The 18,515-nt window shown below is 46.5% G+C and overlaps 1 protein-coding gene across 2 annotated transcripts; it reads right to left on the bottom strand.

Annotated features, from left to right (window-relative positions):
- Positions 1-5,382: 5,382 nt before the first annotated feature.
- TPRA1 (transmembrane protein adipocyte associated 1) lies at positions 5,383-18,008 on the bottom strand. 2 transcript variants are annotated; one of them, XM_077276581.1, is made up of 11 exons: positions 17,866-18,008; positions 16,223-16,445; positions 14,053-14,185; positions 13,645-13,731; positions 13,486-13,558; positions 11,547-11,626; positions 11,293-11,403; positions 11,142-11,202; positions 10,404-10,506; positions 9,368-9,448; positions 5,383-9,075 (listed from the first exon to the last, which is right to left on the bottom strand). In XM_077276581.1, exons 2-11 carry the CDS (start codon positions 16,387-16,389, stop codon positions 8,844-8,846), a joined length of 1,128 nt encoding a protein of 375 aa, XP_077132696.1. In that variant the 5' UTR covers positions 16,390-16,445; positions 17,866-18,008; the 3' UTR covers positions 5,383-8,843. The 2 variants fall into 2 exon arrangements, with proteins under 2 accessions (XP_077132696.1, XP_077132697.1); XM_077276582.1 differs by lacking the exon at positions 17,866-18,008 and adding an exon at positions 16,873-17,065 and having other exon boundaries at positions 7,853-9,075.
- Between the last annotated feature and the right edge of the window lie 507 nt (positions 18,009-18,515).

Raw genomic sequence — 18,515 nt, 5'->3', positions numbered from 1 at the left:
TCTAGTGGTACGGATGTGTAGGTGCTTGTCCCCCAATATTAATGACCCCTATACGACTCTAGTGGCACGGATGTGTAGGCGCTTGTCCCCCAATATTAATGACCCATATACGACTCTAGCGGCACGGATGTGTAGGCGCTTGTCCCCCAATATTAATGACCCCTATACGACTCTAGTGGCACGGATGTGTAGGCGCTTGTCCCCCAATATTAATGACCCATATACGACTCTAGCGGCACGGATGTGTAGGTGCTTGTCCCCCAATATTAATGACCCCTATACGACTCTAGTGGCACGGATGTGTAGGCGCTTGTCCCCCAATATTAATGACCCATATACGACTCTAGCGGTGCGGATGTGTAGGCGCTTGTCCCCCAATATTAATGACCCATATATGACTCTAGCGGTACGGATGTGTAGGCGCTTGTCCCCCAATATTAATGACCCCTATACGACTCTAGTGGCACGGATGTGTAGGCGCTTGTCCCCCAATATTAATGACCCATATACGACTCTAGCGGTGCGGATGTGTAGGCGCTTGTCCCCCAATATTAATGACCCATATATGACTCTAGCGGTACGGATGTGTAGGCGCTTGTCCCCCAATATTAATGACCCATATACGACTCTAGGGGCATGGATGTGTAGGCGCTTGTCCCCCAATATTAATGACCCATATACGAGTCTAGTGGCACGGATGTGTAGGCGCTTGTCCCCCAATATTAATGACCCACATATGACTCTAGCGGTACGGATGTGTAGGCGCTTGTCCCCCAATATTAATGACCCATATATGACTCTAACGGTACGGATGTGTAGGCGCTTGTCCCCCAATATTAATGACCCATATACGACTCTAGGGGCACGGATGTGTAGGCGCTTGTCCCCCAATATTAATGACCCATATACGAGTCTAGTGGCACGGATGTGTAGGCGCTTGTCCCCCAATATTAATGACCCATATACGACTCTAGTGGCACGGATGTGTAGGCGCTTGTCCTCCAATATTAATGACCCACATATGACTCTAGCGGTACAGATGTGTAGGCGCTTGTCCCCCAATATTAATGACCCACATATGACTCTAGCGGTACGGATGTGTAGGCGCTTGTTCCCCAATATTAATGACCCATATACGACTCTAGCAGTACGGATGTGTAGGCGCTTGTCCCCCAATATTAATGACCCATATACGACTCTAGCGGTACGGATGTGTAGGCGCTTGCCCCCAATATTAATGACCCATATATGACTCTAGCGGCACGGATGTGTAGGCGCTTGTCCCCAAATATTAATGACCCATATACGACTCTAGTGGCACGGATGTGTAGGCGCTTGTCCCCCAATATTAATGACCCCTATACGACTCTAGTGGCACGGATGTGTAGGCGCTTGTACCCCAATATTAATGACCCCTATACGACTCTAGTGGCACGGATGTGTAGGCGCTTGTTCCCCAATATTAATGACCCATATACGACTCTAGCGGTACGGATGTGTAGGCGCTTGTCCCCCAATATTAATGACCCACATATGACTCTAGCGGCACGGATGTGTAGGTGCTGGTCCCCCAATATTAATGACCCATATATGACTCTAGCGGCACGGATGTGTAGGCGCTTGTTCCCCAATATTAATGACCCATATACGACTCTAGCGGCATGGATGTGTAGGCGCTTGTTCCCCAATATTAATGACCCATATACGACTCTAGGGGCACGGATGTGTAGGCGCTTGTCCCCCAATATTAAAGACCCATATATGACTCTAGCGGTACAGATGTGTAGGCGCTTGTCCCCCAATATTAATGACCCATATACAACTCTAGTGGCACAGATGTGTAGGCGCTTGTCCCCCAATATTAATGACCCATATATGACTCTAGCGGTGCGGATGTGTAGGCGCTTGTCCCCCAATATTAATGACCCATATATGACTCTAGTGGCACGGATGTGTAGGCGCTTGTCCCCCAATATTAATGACCCATATACAACTCTAGTGGCACAGATGTGTAGGCGCTTGTCCCCCAATATTAATGACCCATATACGACTCTAGCGGTGCGGATGTGTAGGCGCTTGTCCCCCAATATTAATGACCCATATATGACTCTAGCGGTACAGATGTGTAGGCGCTTGTCCCCCAATATTAATGACCCATATATGACTCTAGCGGTACGGATGTGTAGGCGCTTGTCCCCCAATACTAATGACCCATATACGACTCTAGCGGCACGGATGTGTAGGCGCTTGTCCCCCAATATTAATGACCCATATACGACTCTAGCGGCACAGATGTGTAGGCGCTTGTCCCCCAATATTAATGACCCATATACGACTCTAGCAGCACGGATGTGTAGGCGCTTGTCCCCCAATATTAATGACCCATATACGACTCTAGCGGCACAGATGTGTAGGCGCTTGTCCCCCAATATTAATGACCCATATACGACTCTAGCAGCACGGATGTGTAGGCGCTTGTCCCCCAATATTAATGACACCTTTTTTTTAAAAAAAGATCCAATGTGTCAAGAAAAAAAAATCAAGCTAATATGCAAATGAAGCTAGAGGTGCCCCAGGGGTGTGTCCACCTGTTTCTTACAGGTGCAATTACACGCCCTTCCCAATCCCACCCAGAAGGGTCAGTTCTGATCTCTTCGTCTGGTGTAGTAGGACATCTGCTCACATTATGGAGAATTTTGCCCAATTTTTGAGACCGATTTTTGGTGCAACTTTTTAGAAAACAAGAAGAAAAAAACTCCAAAAGTTCCATCATTTTTGCATTGGCCAACAAAGAAAAAAATATTTCCAATCCCAGGGGGTAGGAAAGACTATTGCGAAGTCCAGCAGCTGCGATGGGATCCCACAATAATAAGGATGAGCATCTGTCGTATCAGGCAATAAATGGTGAACATGGTATTACAGGGGTAGCCCAAAGCCAGAGCTCCGATGTCAGGATTGTTGAAGGTCCCAGTAGTTAAGGGAATAGCCCTTTAAATTTTTCCTTAAAGGGGTTGTCTAGGGATAAAAATAGGGGGGGGGGGGTGTACCCATTTAGAACTTTTACCTCTCGGCCATTGAGGAATGTGGTTGCAAAGAGCGTTTCTCGCCTTGGAGGACCCATCCTGTCTTGCGATCCATTGATGTGAATATGTAGCGCTTTTCTCCAGTGTTGGCGCTATAGGGAAATATTGCAAGGTTTCCAAATAGAGCACAACTGATCACTGTAGATTCCACTAGGGAGACACTTTTTTTTTTTTTAATCTGCAAAAACGAACCCCAAAAAATGATATATGCGTATGCTCCTGCCGTACAAATCAGATGCTACATACCGCCATATGTATGTATGATGTATAACCGCCAGATACTCCGGCACCTACGAGGTTAATCGTCCTGTATATTTCCGCCATACACAGCAGGGATTCTGCTATTCCCGCTCTGTATCAATAAGAAATGCGGATCCTCTTCCTTCGAACGTTTCCCCATTTACCTGCGCCGATTTGCGGTTATTAATTACGTGACGCGGTGGCGGCAGACGGGCGTCAGATGAAGGGTTTGATTTACGGATGTAGCGAGATGAACATCTGTTAAATATGACTGTGATCTCCCGCTGGGATCCAACACAATCCATTTTATTAACGCAAAGGCCAAAAAAGACGAAGCAAAACCCACAGATGGCGGCTCGGCGCGTCTCAGCCGGCGTGGAAAAATCTCCGACTGATGCCTGTGATGTAGAGACGGTGACAAATGTCTTTTTTCTTCTTCTTTGTTCATCACTTTGGAGCCTTGGAAAGAAAAAGTTGCGAATCTTCTGCTTATTCTAACGAGAAAATGTGCAAGTGAACGGAAAAGCGCAGGTCGAGGGGGAGCGCCGCCGCGTCCCAACATCATTACACAAATGAAAGAAAAGTGCAATTAATGGAGAGCGGAAAGTTCTGCAACTTTCTAATATATTCAGTATTTCAGTTTAGTTAGATCTCTGCTGCAGTCAGTGAATTCAGTGCCCCATAATAAACATTGATGTGAATGGACCTTGTGTAATGCTTCATTTCCCCCTGTGATGGCGCTGCAGCAACGTCTAACACTTACTGCCAGGTCTGAAGTCAGATTACAGTTGATCGCTGAGGATCCCAGGACTGAGTGATCTGGTTAGACTCTGTTCACATCGGAGGCTCCGTTCAAAAGCCTTAAAAAATGCCAGGAACACTGTGATCGACGCCATTAGAGGCTAGGGGTTTGTGGGGCACCACTGGGGTCCGGCTTTTCAAGGTTTATACATTCCTGTCAGGGTGGAGAAAAAAATAAAAAATCAGCGAGTGAGGAAGGGGAGGGAAATCGGTGACTGGGGGAGAGGAGGGAAATTGGCCACTGAGGGAGAGGAGGGAAATCGGCGACTGAGGGAGAGGAAGGAAATCAGCGACTGAGGAAGGAAATCGGCAACTGAGGGAGGGAAATTGGCGACTGAGGGAGAGTAAGGAAATTGGCAACTGAGGGAGAGTAAGGAAATTGGCGACTGAGGGAGAGTAAGGAAATTGGCAACTGAGGGAGAGTAAGGAAATTGGCGACTGAGGGAGAGTAAGGAAATTGGCGACTGAGGGAGAGGAGGGAAATTGGCAACTGAGGGAGAGTAAGGAAATTGGCGACTGAGGGAGAGTAAGGAAATTGGCAACTGAGGGAGAGTAAGGAAATTGGCGACTGAGGGAGAGTAAGGAAATTGGCAACTGAGGGAGAGTAAGGAAATTGGCGACTGAGGGAGAGTAAGGAAATTGGCAACTGAGGGAGAGTAAGGAAATTGGCGACTGAGGGAGAGTAAGGAAACTGGCGACTGAGGGAGAGTAAGGAAATTGGCGACTGAGGGAGAGGAGGGAAATCGGCGACTGAGGGAGAGTAAGGAAATTGGCGACTGAGGGAGAGTAAGGAAATTGGCAACTGAGGGAGAGTAAGGAAATTGGCGACTGAGGGAGAGTAAGGAAATTGGCAACTGAGGGAGAGTAAGGAAATTGGCGACTGAGGGAGAGTAAGGAAATTGGCAACTGAGGGAGAGTAAGGAAATTGGCGACTGAGGGAGAGTAAGGAAATTGGCAACTGAGGGAGAGTAAGGAAATTGGCGACTGAGGGAGAGTAAGGAAATTGGCGACTGAGGGAGAGTAAGGAAATTGGCGACTGAGGGAGAGGAGGGAAATCGGCGACTGAGGGAGAGGAGGGAAATCGGCGACTGAGGGAGAGGAGGGAAAATCAGCAACTGAGGGAGAGGGAAATCGGCAACTGAGGGAGGAGGGAAATCAACAACTGAGAGGAGGAAAATCGGCGACTGACTGAGTAGGTGTGTGTGTGGGGGGTATAAGAGCCTGCTTTGTTTCAATAAAACAGCTCATGGACATCATCCTCCTTTTCTGTTTCATCAAATCAGCTTTTATTTTTTCAATCTTTTACAACCATAAAAATATAATATATACATTTCATAAAGTATCTTCATATTTACACTGACGGCGATAGATTATCTTCTGCAATGTCTCTAATCAGCCTCAGGGGAAAAGAAAAATGCGCCTGGAACAAAGGGAAGGATTCAAGGTTCAGGGTGCAAAGAGAAAAGAAATCATCTCTGTAGAATTGCATAATTTATATATAAAAAAAGAGAAGATTCAGAATACCGGATGGCTGCCCCATCTGCGCCCCCCCACCCCACCGTCTGCGCCCCCCACCCCACCGTCTGCGCCCCAATATATCCATACATGAAGGAACAAGGTCCAAGACTGGAAAGGCAAATGTGGAAAGAATGTGCGCAATTCAGCAATAATATTGGAGACTATTCTTTTCAGGACTTACTACAAGTTTTTGGGACTTTTTTTTCAGAGTTCGGACCTTCTTTATTCTATAACACATTAGACTAGACCCTCAAATGGAAATTGGTCGTGCAAGATAAACAGAAAAGTCAGATATTGACCCCGGCAGATGGAGAATCGTGGGGTCCGGGACTATTGTACAGGACAGATTACTGGAGTAAAACCAACGATGGCTCTACACGGCGTCCGGAAGATCGCCATCTGTATTAACGATAGTCAATGGGGTCACTTTACAACATCGCCGTCACACAAGATCCCAACCGGTCGGATTTGTGGTCGCAGGTTGCAATAGGCAGCTCATATGTGAAGACCCCCGATTAGGACAGTTAGTGACTACGGCGTCTGTACTTATATAATGGCCTTGACTTCAAATACTGCACAGTAAAGAGTTTCTCCTGCCAAGTCTTATTGAATACAGATGCATGCACAGATCAGCTGAGCGTGCATGTGTTAGTAATACAGAGTAAGCCACTGCCAAACACCTCTGCCGGCAGCTTCTCTCCTGGGAAGAAAATATGGGTGCATTCAGCTTAGTAAATCTCCCAAGTAACTACTTCAATTTCTCACAATTTGTAAGATCCCAGCTTGTGATCAGCGAATAGAAACATATTAACATTCTAAGGCTGAAATATAGTGACTGACACAGCTGAGATTTGTTACAATGTATCAGGGCAGGTAATGTGCGATCAGCTGCTGAGAAAAACTGCAGCACTCTGAACGGCACGTAAACAGGTTCTGGACCTTTCAATCTAAGGAGGAATGTTACCATTCACTGACAGCAAGTTACTATCTGGAAATGGTGAGACAATGAAATAAAAAGTAAGAAAGCTGCACAGGATCAGGCACCGATCAATCACGGTCTGATGTATACGGAGCAAATCACAAATCACTGCAGGTGTCAATACAGGAGCTACACAAGGCGGCAATCTACAGAGAAAGGTCAGTCACTTTGTAACACAGGAAAAGTAATGGAAGAATAGTGAGTGCAGCTCTGGGGTATAATACAGGATGAAGCTCAGGATCAGTAATGTATGTACACAGTGACTGCACCAGCAGAATAGTGAGAGCAGCTCTGGAGTATAATACAGGATGTAACTCAGGATCAGTAATGTAATGTATGTACATAGTGACTGCACCAGCAGAATAGTGAGTGCAGCTCTGGGGTATAATACAGGATGAAGCTCAGGATCAGTAATGTAATGTATGTACACAATGACTGCACCAGCAGAATAGTGAGTGCAGCTCTGGAGTATAATACAGGATGAAGCTCAGGATAAGTAATGTAATGTATGTACACAGTGACTGCACCAGCAGAACATTGAGTGCAGCTCTGGAGTATAATACAAGCAATGTAATGCATTTACAAAGTAACTGAACCATCTATGTAGATTAGGCTGTTAAAAAATATATTACCAAAAAAAAGATATAAAAGGCAATTACAAATCTAGTTAAAAAAAATAAAAAAAAAAATCAATAAAATTCCAAGATTTTCCAGGGCTGTAAAGGAAATATTACGGTACATATCTCATTACTTTCTGATCAGTGGGGTCTGGTCTCTAGAGCCCCCACTGATCCTGTGCATGATTTTATAAGATGGGAATAGTCCTTTAAGAAAATATAAATCAGCAGTATTGTCATTTATCCAAGACTAATATAGACAAGGATCTGATGGACGTTTGGGGTACAGATGTTACTGGAGGGAGGAGAATCTCTGGAGCAGCTTTATTCGCATATCACTGATGGTCGGCCAGTATTCGCTTATATTCAGTCTGGAGTAGGACGACCCGGCATCTTAGGGGTTAACGATCAGGATCACTCTATAGGAGCCGGGGACCCAGCTTTCTGAATAATTTAGAGGAATTAACAATAACCTTTAATCATCACTTGATGAAAATTTCTGCAATTTTCTAATATACTTTTGGTTTAATTTCCAGACTGCGCTCAAGATCTCCGCTTGCTGTTGGCGAATAGAATCATTCCCATCTAAAGACTAAGTTGTTGTTTTTTTTTTTCTATTACCAGATAGAGCTCGGATATATTGCAATAAGCCCGGCATCTACAGACAAGAATGTTTCCATTCACTGGCAGCAAGCATATATCTCAGCGATATTAAGGAAATAAAACATAAAAGAGGCCACTTCACCAAAACTGGAGGTTTTGGGGGTTTTTTTTGCAAGTTATTCTTGCAGAAATCTGCGCTGGAGTAAGATGCGCCGAATTAATTAAGGGCCATGGCACCTCTAAATTAATCTGGCGCCAGTATAAGAAATGTAATCCAGTCCATAATTTCTGCCATGACTCCTCTCTGCCACCTTTCAAGAAGTTAGCAAAGTTGACTTTAAGTTTGCAAAATTTCCAAAAATTTTTTTTTACTCCTGATTTCTGCTGCGATCGCGTGAATCAGGCCCCGAAGTATATAAGAAAGTTTTAGAACTTTTTTTTCATTAAAAAAAAAAAAAATTAAGATTTGTATCATTAAATTTAAAGGGGCGCACCACCAAATATCGCTTCTTTAACCTGAAAATCTAATACAAGCGAAGCTCTCCTGGCCATTTTTTCGGCGTATGCGTTCCTATCAAGCCTGGCCAATGTAAGGGTCTTCACTGCCGCATGTAATCCTGTGTCCTGAAAGTGGGAAAATCTCGGGGGGCGCAATATTTGCAAGACATGAGCTACTCAGAGTCCAGCATTTATCATTAGGACAGCAGCTGAGTCGCACTGATCAGTTCTGGGTGAGGGGAGTCATGTAGGCAACGTGCGCCATGTTGGCCTCAATGCTGACGACGTGGCACCGTGATCAGTAGCCTCCCTCCTCCTCCAGGTTTGCAGGAGCCTAGCAGCATGAGAGAAGGTCTCGGGCAGATTTCCGTTGCAGATCTTATAATACAGCATAGTTATAGAGATTTGCACTGGGAGGAACTTTTGCCGACGCCATTCGGCATAATCCGGAGAGCAGAGCCGGGCATCAGCGAGATGTTCAGTGATTGTGCCGAGAGCTGCGTCTTAGGCGTTTATCGCTTTCCAGCGGTCGCTGTCGATGCTGTTAATGCTCCCGATGTGCGGCATGGAGGCCACGTCATCTAGGTAAGCCGTTGTGTCGATCTGAGTACTGGAGTAAAATCCCGAGTCTGTGCCCTCTTTCTTCGCCACGGCGTACGGATGCGGCAGGTGCACGTCCGTGTCGTCCGGCTCGTCCACTTGAGATTTGTAGGAGAAGAGGATTTTGGGCTCAGACCTGGAAATGTAAGTAATAGAAGAAAATACAAGGACGAGATGAAGCGAAAGAATTATTTAAAGGGGTATTCCATCACTAGGATCTGTCATCACTGTATGGTCAGTGAGGGTTTAATCACCGAGAGTATGCAGAGCGATCACCTCTTCTAATTTTCCCCTACAGAGCAGCGCTCTCGGCAGGAAACTGCAGCACGGACCCACTTAAGTTAATGGTACTCATAATTTTGAGACACTTCACCCCCGCCCTGGCCACCGTCTATGAGCAAAGTCCAAACAGATCCTTTTACACTCACCCGAAGAAGCTTTTCAGGAATGCCACATACATGAGAGGAGCAAACAAGCTAAAGTATAGAAACGTGGTGACGTCGACGAGGCTGCGGAGAGAAGAAACACACAGGGTTAAGTCCCTAAAATCACGTCATCTACAGGAATAAATAGCATCAGAAGCGTCACGCCAAGTATTGCAGCTTTACTTATTGCTCTAAGGCATCAAACCTGTGCAAACGGGACGTTTCAGACGTCGTATAACAAACCCTGCGTAGTCTGATCCTAGAGCCACGCATTACAGAAGAACGTGACTGCGGGATCTAGGACTGTGGGGTCACACAGGTCTGCATAGGTGCTGCATGCACAAAACGGGAGATTTGTAGTCAAGGCTGATAACAAATTTGCTTATTTGTTAGATGCATTATAGCAAAAAAAAAAAATTACTTACCTCCTGTGCCCCGCATGCTATCCTGCACGGCAAATCCAACACATATTTTCTATTTTCCATAAGTGATTCTTCAGTATTTTGGCAGAAATGTTCCCACAGGTCGGTGCTGCACCAGTCAGCAGCTTATTGTTCCCTCATATGTTCCCAGCCTTGTACGTTTTCATTTAGGAGGTGGCCGAGAATATGGTGGCGGCAATGTGATAAGTAACAAGTGCCTGATGGATGCACCCAGCGGATGATATCACCGACACCCAACTGCTCAGCAATATCTGCTCCGAGCCAAACAGCACGGAGTTAACCCATAGAATAACGTATTATTCTAAATTGGAAAATGTGATGAAATCAATGGACACCTAATATGTGTGGGGGGCAGCCTGGGTCTCCCCTGAAAATAGATATCGTGGGGGAAAAGTTGAGGACCACACCTGATCGTTCAGTTCTTTGGTAGATATAATGCTGCTAGTGAGTTTGGTTTTTTTTTACCTGTACTGAAAACACAAGCATGCTCGGCTGAGAGGAGCGTGCATGTGTATGAGAGAAGTATTAACTAGCAGGAGAGTGTGAATGCCCACATTAAGGGTCTTCCTAATGAAGCATTGCAGCCCTGTACTCACCACAGCCCGTTAATGATGTCCGCACACAGAAGGGCGCTGCCAATGCCTTGCACCAAATTCAGCAGAGCCAGGATTATAGCGTACACGTAAAAGCTTTTCCTGGCTGTAAGAAATGTCGAGCACATAAAAAGGTTAATATCACATGTTCCATGGATTGTATCATAAAAAAAACAAATAGTCCCAGGAGTCCAATACAGCTACATATAGAGGACCCCAAAAGCCACAGATTGGGGGGACACCGATCTATAGAATAACTGATTCTGTGTTATCAGGATGGGGTGAACCCAAACACCTGATTGTGATTCGATCTTTTATTCCGGGCAAGTACTGAGCAGGGACATCCCAGAGGATGAATGGAGCGGTGATGTGAATGTCCACCCTCAGCACTTGGGATCGGTAGGGGGTCACAGACGTCAAACCAATCGCGATCGGTAAGTTAATCCTTTTCCTTTGGACAGGGGAGAACTTTCAAACTTTGCAGAAACCCATTAAATCATCTATACTGCCCAAGTTGTTCGTGTCCATTAGTTTAGCAGCTGGATCCATCTTCACTGCTGCGGCACCTCTTAGCCCCTGCAACATGCGTGGCAGAACAATGTCATGATGTTGCAAGGTTTAGGAGACGCTTAAGCCATGCAGGATGTCGGCCGAACCACAGAGGCCAAGACGGGACGCCGGATACGACATCCATGAGCATTACCGACCACACGCCGCCGCCAGTACAGGATCACCACTCACATGGTAGGGAGATCCGCTCTTTCAATGGGGTTTTGGGAAGTATGGAAACCAATGTGTAGACCTATAGACAAGAAGAAATAGGAGACGATTGTTATACTCGGCCAAAGATATAAATCATCAGAACCGAGACTATTACGGCTGATCTGCTTACCAAGAAGAAAAAGCAGGAGCTGGCGAGCCAGAAGTGCCGGCCGCCGTGTCCGTAGATATTAAAGTCCTCCGCTGAGAGATGGGAATCCGGGTACAGGATTTCTAGTGTGCCCTGAAAAAAAGAAATAACAACTGACGCTGCTCGTATACAGGACAGGTAAACCTTGTAGCCCACCCCCAGAGATCTCAGGCGATAACTCCCATCATTACAAGTGGAAAATCACATAGAAAAACAAATCATTTCTGCATTATTACCTGCGTTACAGAATAACCGAGTGACAGTACGGCCGTAATCGCCAGCACCCGCTTCACACTGGATTTACTTTCAAGATGGCCTGAAAGACAATTGACCCAATAATAACCACACAATGTACATGTACCATTTGCTGCCGGGATCTCAGCCATTAATGTACATCACAGGTTTAAAAGTGTTGTAAAAACAAACAACAAGATATTAAAAATCCTATCCATTCTTAAGAAAACAAAGGGATGTTTAATTCTATTGTTTACAGCTTGTTGCCTAAGTTACCGGCCACCTCTGCAGTCTATCAGAGGTAGCCTGTCTCCTAAGCAAGGAGCACGAATTTGCAAAGTGTTTGCTGTACAGATTGCAGGTGCTGATCTGATCCAACAGCTCCGGTCCCCCCCATGTTGCTTTGATGCTGCACAGGCCAGTGATGCGACCATGCTGCTGACCTGAACCGTCGATCATCAGGAGCAGATTTGGGAATAGCAATAAAGTGCATGAGATTCCAAAGCTCAATTTTCATGTAGCCATAAATCAGAAGAGAAGAACTCGGAAGAAGGAAGATGAGAGTTGTAAACTATCCCATCAGATTGTATGTATCAGGTGTATGCACGCCACACACTTCCGGGTCCTAGCCTTCTTAAACTTACTGTTACCTGACCTGCACGCCCCCTGACGAAGGTGCTTCTCCGAAACGCGCGTTGGGGTGGAGGCGCGCCCCCTGAAAATCTAGACTGCTCTATTTACTGGTATTTACCATGGGCCTCATGTTTATACTCTTTTATATATATATGTCTCAGGGGCTATTGGATCCTGATGAGGGACTAGGGTGGGCCTTACCGCTTATGAATCAGAAGTAGACTCTTATGTATATTCTTGCCTTTTTCTATGTATTAACATGTTTATATATGGACACTCCAGAGGCTAGGGATTATTTTATGTCTATTGCTAGGTGTACAGGGTGACGCGCTCCTTTTTGTACAGCACATATACAGCTCATGGTTCTGCATATTTCACTTCCCTTTATCAGTGTTTGTGAATTTTAACAATAAAGTTGGTTTATTCTTTTGAGTAATTTGGACCAGAATATCATCTTTTTGCGTGTGTGTTATAGTTATAGTGATGATAGGTCACCCCGTCCTATGTGCATATGGGTACCTTATATGAAATTTTGGTATCATGTACCATGCAAAAACATCTGATAAGCTGTTATTTTGTCCCATCAGATTGTTAACTAACACATTCTGCAGCCGGCCATAGACAGTGCAACACGGAAGATAAAAAAAAGATAAAAATAAAAAAAAATTATATTATATATATATATATATATATATATATATATATATATATATATATATATATATATATATATATATATATATATATATATATATATATATATATATATATATATATATATATATATCTCAAAAATACAAGTGCCCATAAGCTTTAAGGCTATGTGCACACGCTGCGGATTTTGCTGCGGATCCGCAGCAGTTTTCCATACGGTGTAAAGTACAATGTAACCCTATGGAACACAAAATCCGCAGTGCACACGATGCAGAAAAATCCGCGCAGATTCTCTGCAGAAAAAAAAAGAAGGAGCATGTCACTTCTTTCTGCGGATTCCGCTGCGGATTTCAACATGCACCAATAGGAAAGTGCAGTTGAAAACCCGCAGAGGAATCCACAGAAGAAACCGCACAAAAATCCGCAGTGAAAACTGCAGCGGTTTTGCACTGCGGATTTTGCAAATCCGCTGCGGAAAAATCCGCAGCAGAATCCGCATTGTGTGCACGTGGCCTAAACGTCCAGCAGAAGCAGATCTGGAGCCAAGCTGCGACACACCATGATCGGGGGATATTAGACTTTCAAAGTTGGTGCCACCACTTAAAAGGCACAGGATCCCTTTAATTACTTACGGTATATTATTACGTCACTTACCAAAAGCTAAACCAAGGATGATAACGCTAAGCTCTATGGCGAGAAGGAAGAACCTGGTGATTTCCCACAAAACCTAAGGAAAAGGAAAGGATGAGACCCACGTTCACCAGAGCCAGACATGCAGCAGTAGGCGGGGGCACGGACGCAGGAGGGTCTTACCTTGTCGGTGACAGTGGCCACGCTGGATGAACTGACCGTCATGGACACAATCGCTCGCGTGATTCCAACAAGGGCCACAACAAACACCTGCGTCCGACACAGGAAAAAGCAAAAATAGGTCAGAAATATTGTGTGGATTAATTAAAAAAATATCATTACAGCGGTCAGTGCTCCGTCCCCTAATTACAGAGCACAAAATCCTGCACTAATGAATGATAACGCTGGGGGAACGGGGGCAGCAGAACAGGGGTCAGGTGAAAAGGGATATTGGGGGAGAGAAATATTGGCAAAAGCTGTGCAGAATTAGCCTGTAAAGAGACCGTCCTCACATGCCGGAGAGCGCTGATATACCGCCATCAGCACCGCTCACCTCCCAGGAGCCACGCCGGGCACATAAGTCTGACTTACAAGGATATAGAAAGTGGTGAAGATTGGACTTGATGTGACTCGGATTTTCGCTCTGGCGGAGGGTAATTTCCACAGCAGAAACACAAAGAAGAGGACATTGGGAATTAACAGCATCAGGTCCCAATATCGGACTCTAAAGGTGGAGACAAGAAATCTGTTATACACATGGAGGGGAGTTATAATATGCAGAGCTGCACTCACTATTCTGCTGGTGCAGCCACTGTGTACATACATTACATTACTAATCCTGAGTTACATCCTGTATTATACCCCAGAGCTGCACTCACTATTCTGCTGGTGCAGCCACTGTGTACATACATTACATTACTGATCCTGAGTTACATCCTGTATTATACTCCAGAGCTGCACTCACTATTCTGCTGGTGCAGTCACTGTGTACATACATTACATTACTAATCCGGAGTTACATCCTGTATTATACTCCAGAGCTGCACTCACTATTCTGCTGGTGCAGTTACTGTGTACATACATTACTGATCCTGAGTTACATCCTGTATTATACTCCAGAGCTGCACTCACTATTCTGCTGGTGCAGTCACTGTGTACATACATTACATTACTAATCCGGAGTTACATCCTGTATTATACTCCAGGGCTGCACTCACTATTCTGCTGGTGCAGCCACTGTGTACATACATTACATTACTGATCCTGAGTTACATCCTGTATTATACTCCAGAGCTGCACTCACTATTCTGCTGGTGCAGTTACTGTGTACATACATTACATTACTAATCCTGAGTTACATCCTGTATTATACTCCAGAGCTGCACTCACTATTCTGCTGGTGCAGTCACTGTGTACATACATTACATTACTGATCCGGAGTTACATCCTGTATTATACCCCAGAGCTGCACTCACTATTCTGCTGTGCAGTCACTGTGTACATACATTACTGATCCTGAGTTACATCCTGTATTATACTCCAGAGCTGCACTCACTATTCTGCTGGTGCAGTCACTGTGTACATACATTACTGATCCTGAGTTACATCCTGTATTATACTCCAGAGCTGCACTCACTATTCTGCTGGTGCAGTCACTGTGTACATACATTACTGATCCTGAGTTACATCCTGTATTATACTCCAGAGCTGCACTCACTATTCTGCTGGTGCAGTCACTGTGTACATACATTACTGATCCTGAGTTACATCCTGTATTATACTCCAGAGCTGCACTCACTATTCTGCTGGTGCAGTCACTGTGTACATACATTACATCATTGTAGTAAGCATTTTGCAGATGACTAATAAGTGGAAGATTCTTATTGATATGATGCTTGGAGCTTGCAGAACAGTGAATGCAGCTCTGGAGTATAATACAGGATGTAACTCAGGATCAGTAATGTAATGTATGTACACAGTGACTACACCAGCAGAATAGTGAGTGCAGCTCTGGAGTATAATACAGGATGTAACTCAGGATCAGCAATGTAATGTATGTACACAGTGACTACACCAGCAGAATAGTGAGTGCAGCTCTGGAGTATCATACAGGAGGTAACTCAGGATCAGTAATGTAATGTATGTACACAGTGACTGCACCAGCAGAATAGTGAGTGCAGCTCTGGAGTATAATACAGGATGTAACTCAGGATCAGTAATGTAATGTATGTACACAGTGACTGCACCAGCAGAATAGTGAGTGCAGCTCTGGGGTATAATACAGGAGGTAACTCAGGATCAGTAATGTAATGTATGTACACAGTGACTGCACCAGCAGAATAGTGAGTGCAGCTCTGGAGTATAATACAGGATGTAACTCAGGATCAGTAATGTATGTACACAGTGACTGCACCAGCAGAATAGTGAGTGCAGCTCTGGGGTATAATACAGGAGGTAACTCAGGATCAGTAATGTAATGTATGTACACAGTGTCTGCACCAGCAGAATAGTGAGTGCAGCTCTGGAGTATAATACAGGATGTAACTCAGGATCAGTAATGTAATGTATGTACACCGTGACTGCACCAGCAGAATAGTGAGTGCAGCTCTGGGGTATAATACAGGATGTAACTCAGGATCAGTAATGTAATGTATGTACACAGTGACTGCACCAGCAGAATAGTGAGTGCAGCTCTGGGGTATAATACAGGCAGTATCTCCTGATTCAGACATTGTTATAACACTGGATTGGAGTCTTTTACCTGGAACTTCCAATGTCTTCATACAGGATGACCAGACACACATGCGGCACAGTCACATTTTCGCTGCTCATGCCGGGAGGCGTTGTTGGCAGCATTGATGTGGATGCGGAGGTGAAGGGCAGGGAGGTGACGCTGGGGACGGAGCTGTTCTGAGCCTCTGAAAACATCCTGAGTGTGATGTGAGCAGACACAAGTGTGAGCCGGAGTCACAGAACTTCACTTCCTGCAGAGATAACGGCCAAAGTGAGAAGAGCAGAAGTCAGCGACCGGCACCTCCCCCACAAAACATCTATAATACGCCACATGAAGTTATTAAAGGGGTGGTCTACATATAGGACTGGTGACATGTGTGAGCTCCATGAATAAAACATGTAGAGGACTGAGCAGTAGTCACCGTGCCACAACCTCTGGAACATGTTTAAAGGGGATGTTCACTTCAAAAAGTAGAACGCCGCTTACCTAAAGAAATGAGCAGTCAGCCCCTTCTTAAAAACTGAGATGTCAGACCCCCGATCACAAGAACCGGGTCCCCAGAACCCATGGAGCCCTAAAAGTGAGAGCGGCCACACAGGAAATCCCCGGCAGTCACAAGTGCAGGAGATACAAGGTAAAGAATGAAAGAAAGAAAGAAACAGGAAGGAGGAAATCACCTGATCTGTGTCCTGAGTATAGTGGTGGAGCTGCACTGGTCATACTGGGAGATTAACCCTCTGTCACCAGTGACTCAGCTGCACAGCACTATGAGCGGAGAGCTAGAGAATGTAATGTAAACACTGACGGGGCAGATGTCTCCTAGTGTCCGGTATGTCACACAGCCTGCCCCCTCCTCCACAGTACACACACAGCCTGCCCCCTCCTCCACAGTACACACACAGCCTGCCCCCTCCTCCACAGTACACACACAGCCTGCCCCCTCCTCCACACACAGCCTGCCCCCTCCTCCACGGTACACACACAGCCTGCCCCCTCCTCCACACACAGCCTGCCCCCTCCTCCACGGTACACACACACACACACACACACACAACCTGCCCCCTCCTCCACACACAGCCTGCCCCCTCCTCCACGGTACACACACACACCCTGCTCCCTCCTCCACACACAACCTGCCCCCTCCTCCACGGTACACACACACACCCTGCCCCCTCCTCCACACACAGCCTGCCCCCTCCTCCACGGTACACACACACAACCTGCCCCCTCCTCCACACACAACCTGCCCCCTCCTCCACACACAGCCTGCCCCCTCCTCCACGGTACACACACACACACACAACCTGCCCCCTCCTCCACGGTACACACACACACACAACCTGCCCCCTCCTCCACACACACAACCTGCCCCCTCCTCCACGGTACACACACACACACACACACACACACACACACAACCTGCCCCCTCCTCCACACACAGCCTGCCCCCTCCTCCACAGTACACACACACACACACACACACACACAACCCGCCCCCTCCTCCACACACAGCCTGCCGCCTCCTCCACACACACAACCTGCCCCCTCCTCAGCCCTCTGTGCACCCTCTTATACCGCCTGTATTCGCCCCGGTTTCCTCTGCTCCCATCGCCGTCTACAGCGTCTCCCGCGCCCCCTCTCCCGCCCGCTTCCCTCCTGTGCCCGGTTACCTCTCCTGGAGCCGCCCGCTGGTAGCAGCGCTCCTCTGTTTTGGTCTGGCCGTGATCGATGACTCCGCGCTCTGCCAGGATCCCCGCGGACTGAGCGCCGAGCGATGGATGGACGGAGCCTGGAGAGCAGTCACGTGACGTCTGACTCCGCAGCGCCGCCGGCCGGACAGTGACCCGCAGCGTGCGACATTCCGCTGATCTGTGCGACATTACTGAGATCTGTGCGACAGATACCGAACGTAAAAGTTTGAGTTTATTTTATTCATTTTAGTGGGGAATACAATAAACACATTTGTAGCACTAATAATATTTGCTGCTTTTTTTTGTGTCGCCATTTTCCATCATTCAGACACGCCCCCAGTGTGGCTCAGGGTGACGGACACGCCCCCAGTGTGGCTCAGGGTGACAGACACGCCCCCAGTGTGGCTCAGGGTGACGGACACGCCCCCAGTGTGGCTCAGGGTGAAGGACACGCCCCCAGTGTGGCTCAGGGTGACGGACACACCCCCAGTGTAGCTCAGGGTGACGGACACGCCCCCAGTGTGGCTCAGGGTGACGGACACGCCCCCAGTGTGGCTCAGGGTGACAGACACGCCCCCAGTGTGGCTCAGGGTGACGGACACGCCCCCAGTGTGGCTCAGGGTGAAGGA

The sequence above is a fragment of the Ranitomeya variabilis genome, chromosome 8 (assembly GCF_051348905.1).
Source record: "Ranitomeya variabilis isolate aRanVar5 chromosome 8, aRanVar5.hap1, whole genome shotgun sequence".
NCBI lineage: Eukaryota > Metazoa > Chordata > Amphibia > Anura > Dendrobatidae > Ranitomeya > Ranitomeya variabilis.
This window is presented reverse-complemented; position numbering and strand designations above follow the sequence as displayed.

Coding starts and splice junctions, on each gene's coding strand:
- TPRA1 (XM_077276581.1), bottom strand. CDS start 16,389: ATGTTTTCAGAGGCTCAGAACAGCTCCGTCCCCAGCGTCACCTCCCTG. Junction 14,186..16,222: donor GAAGACATTGGAAGTTCCAG/GTAAAAGACTCC, acceptor CTCCACCTTTAG/AGTCCGATATTGGGACCTGA. Junction 13,732..14,052: donor TCACCACTTTCTATATCCTT/GTAAGTCAGACT, acceptor TGTCGGACGCAG/GTGTTTGTTGTGGCCCTTGT.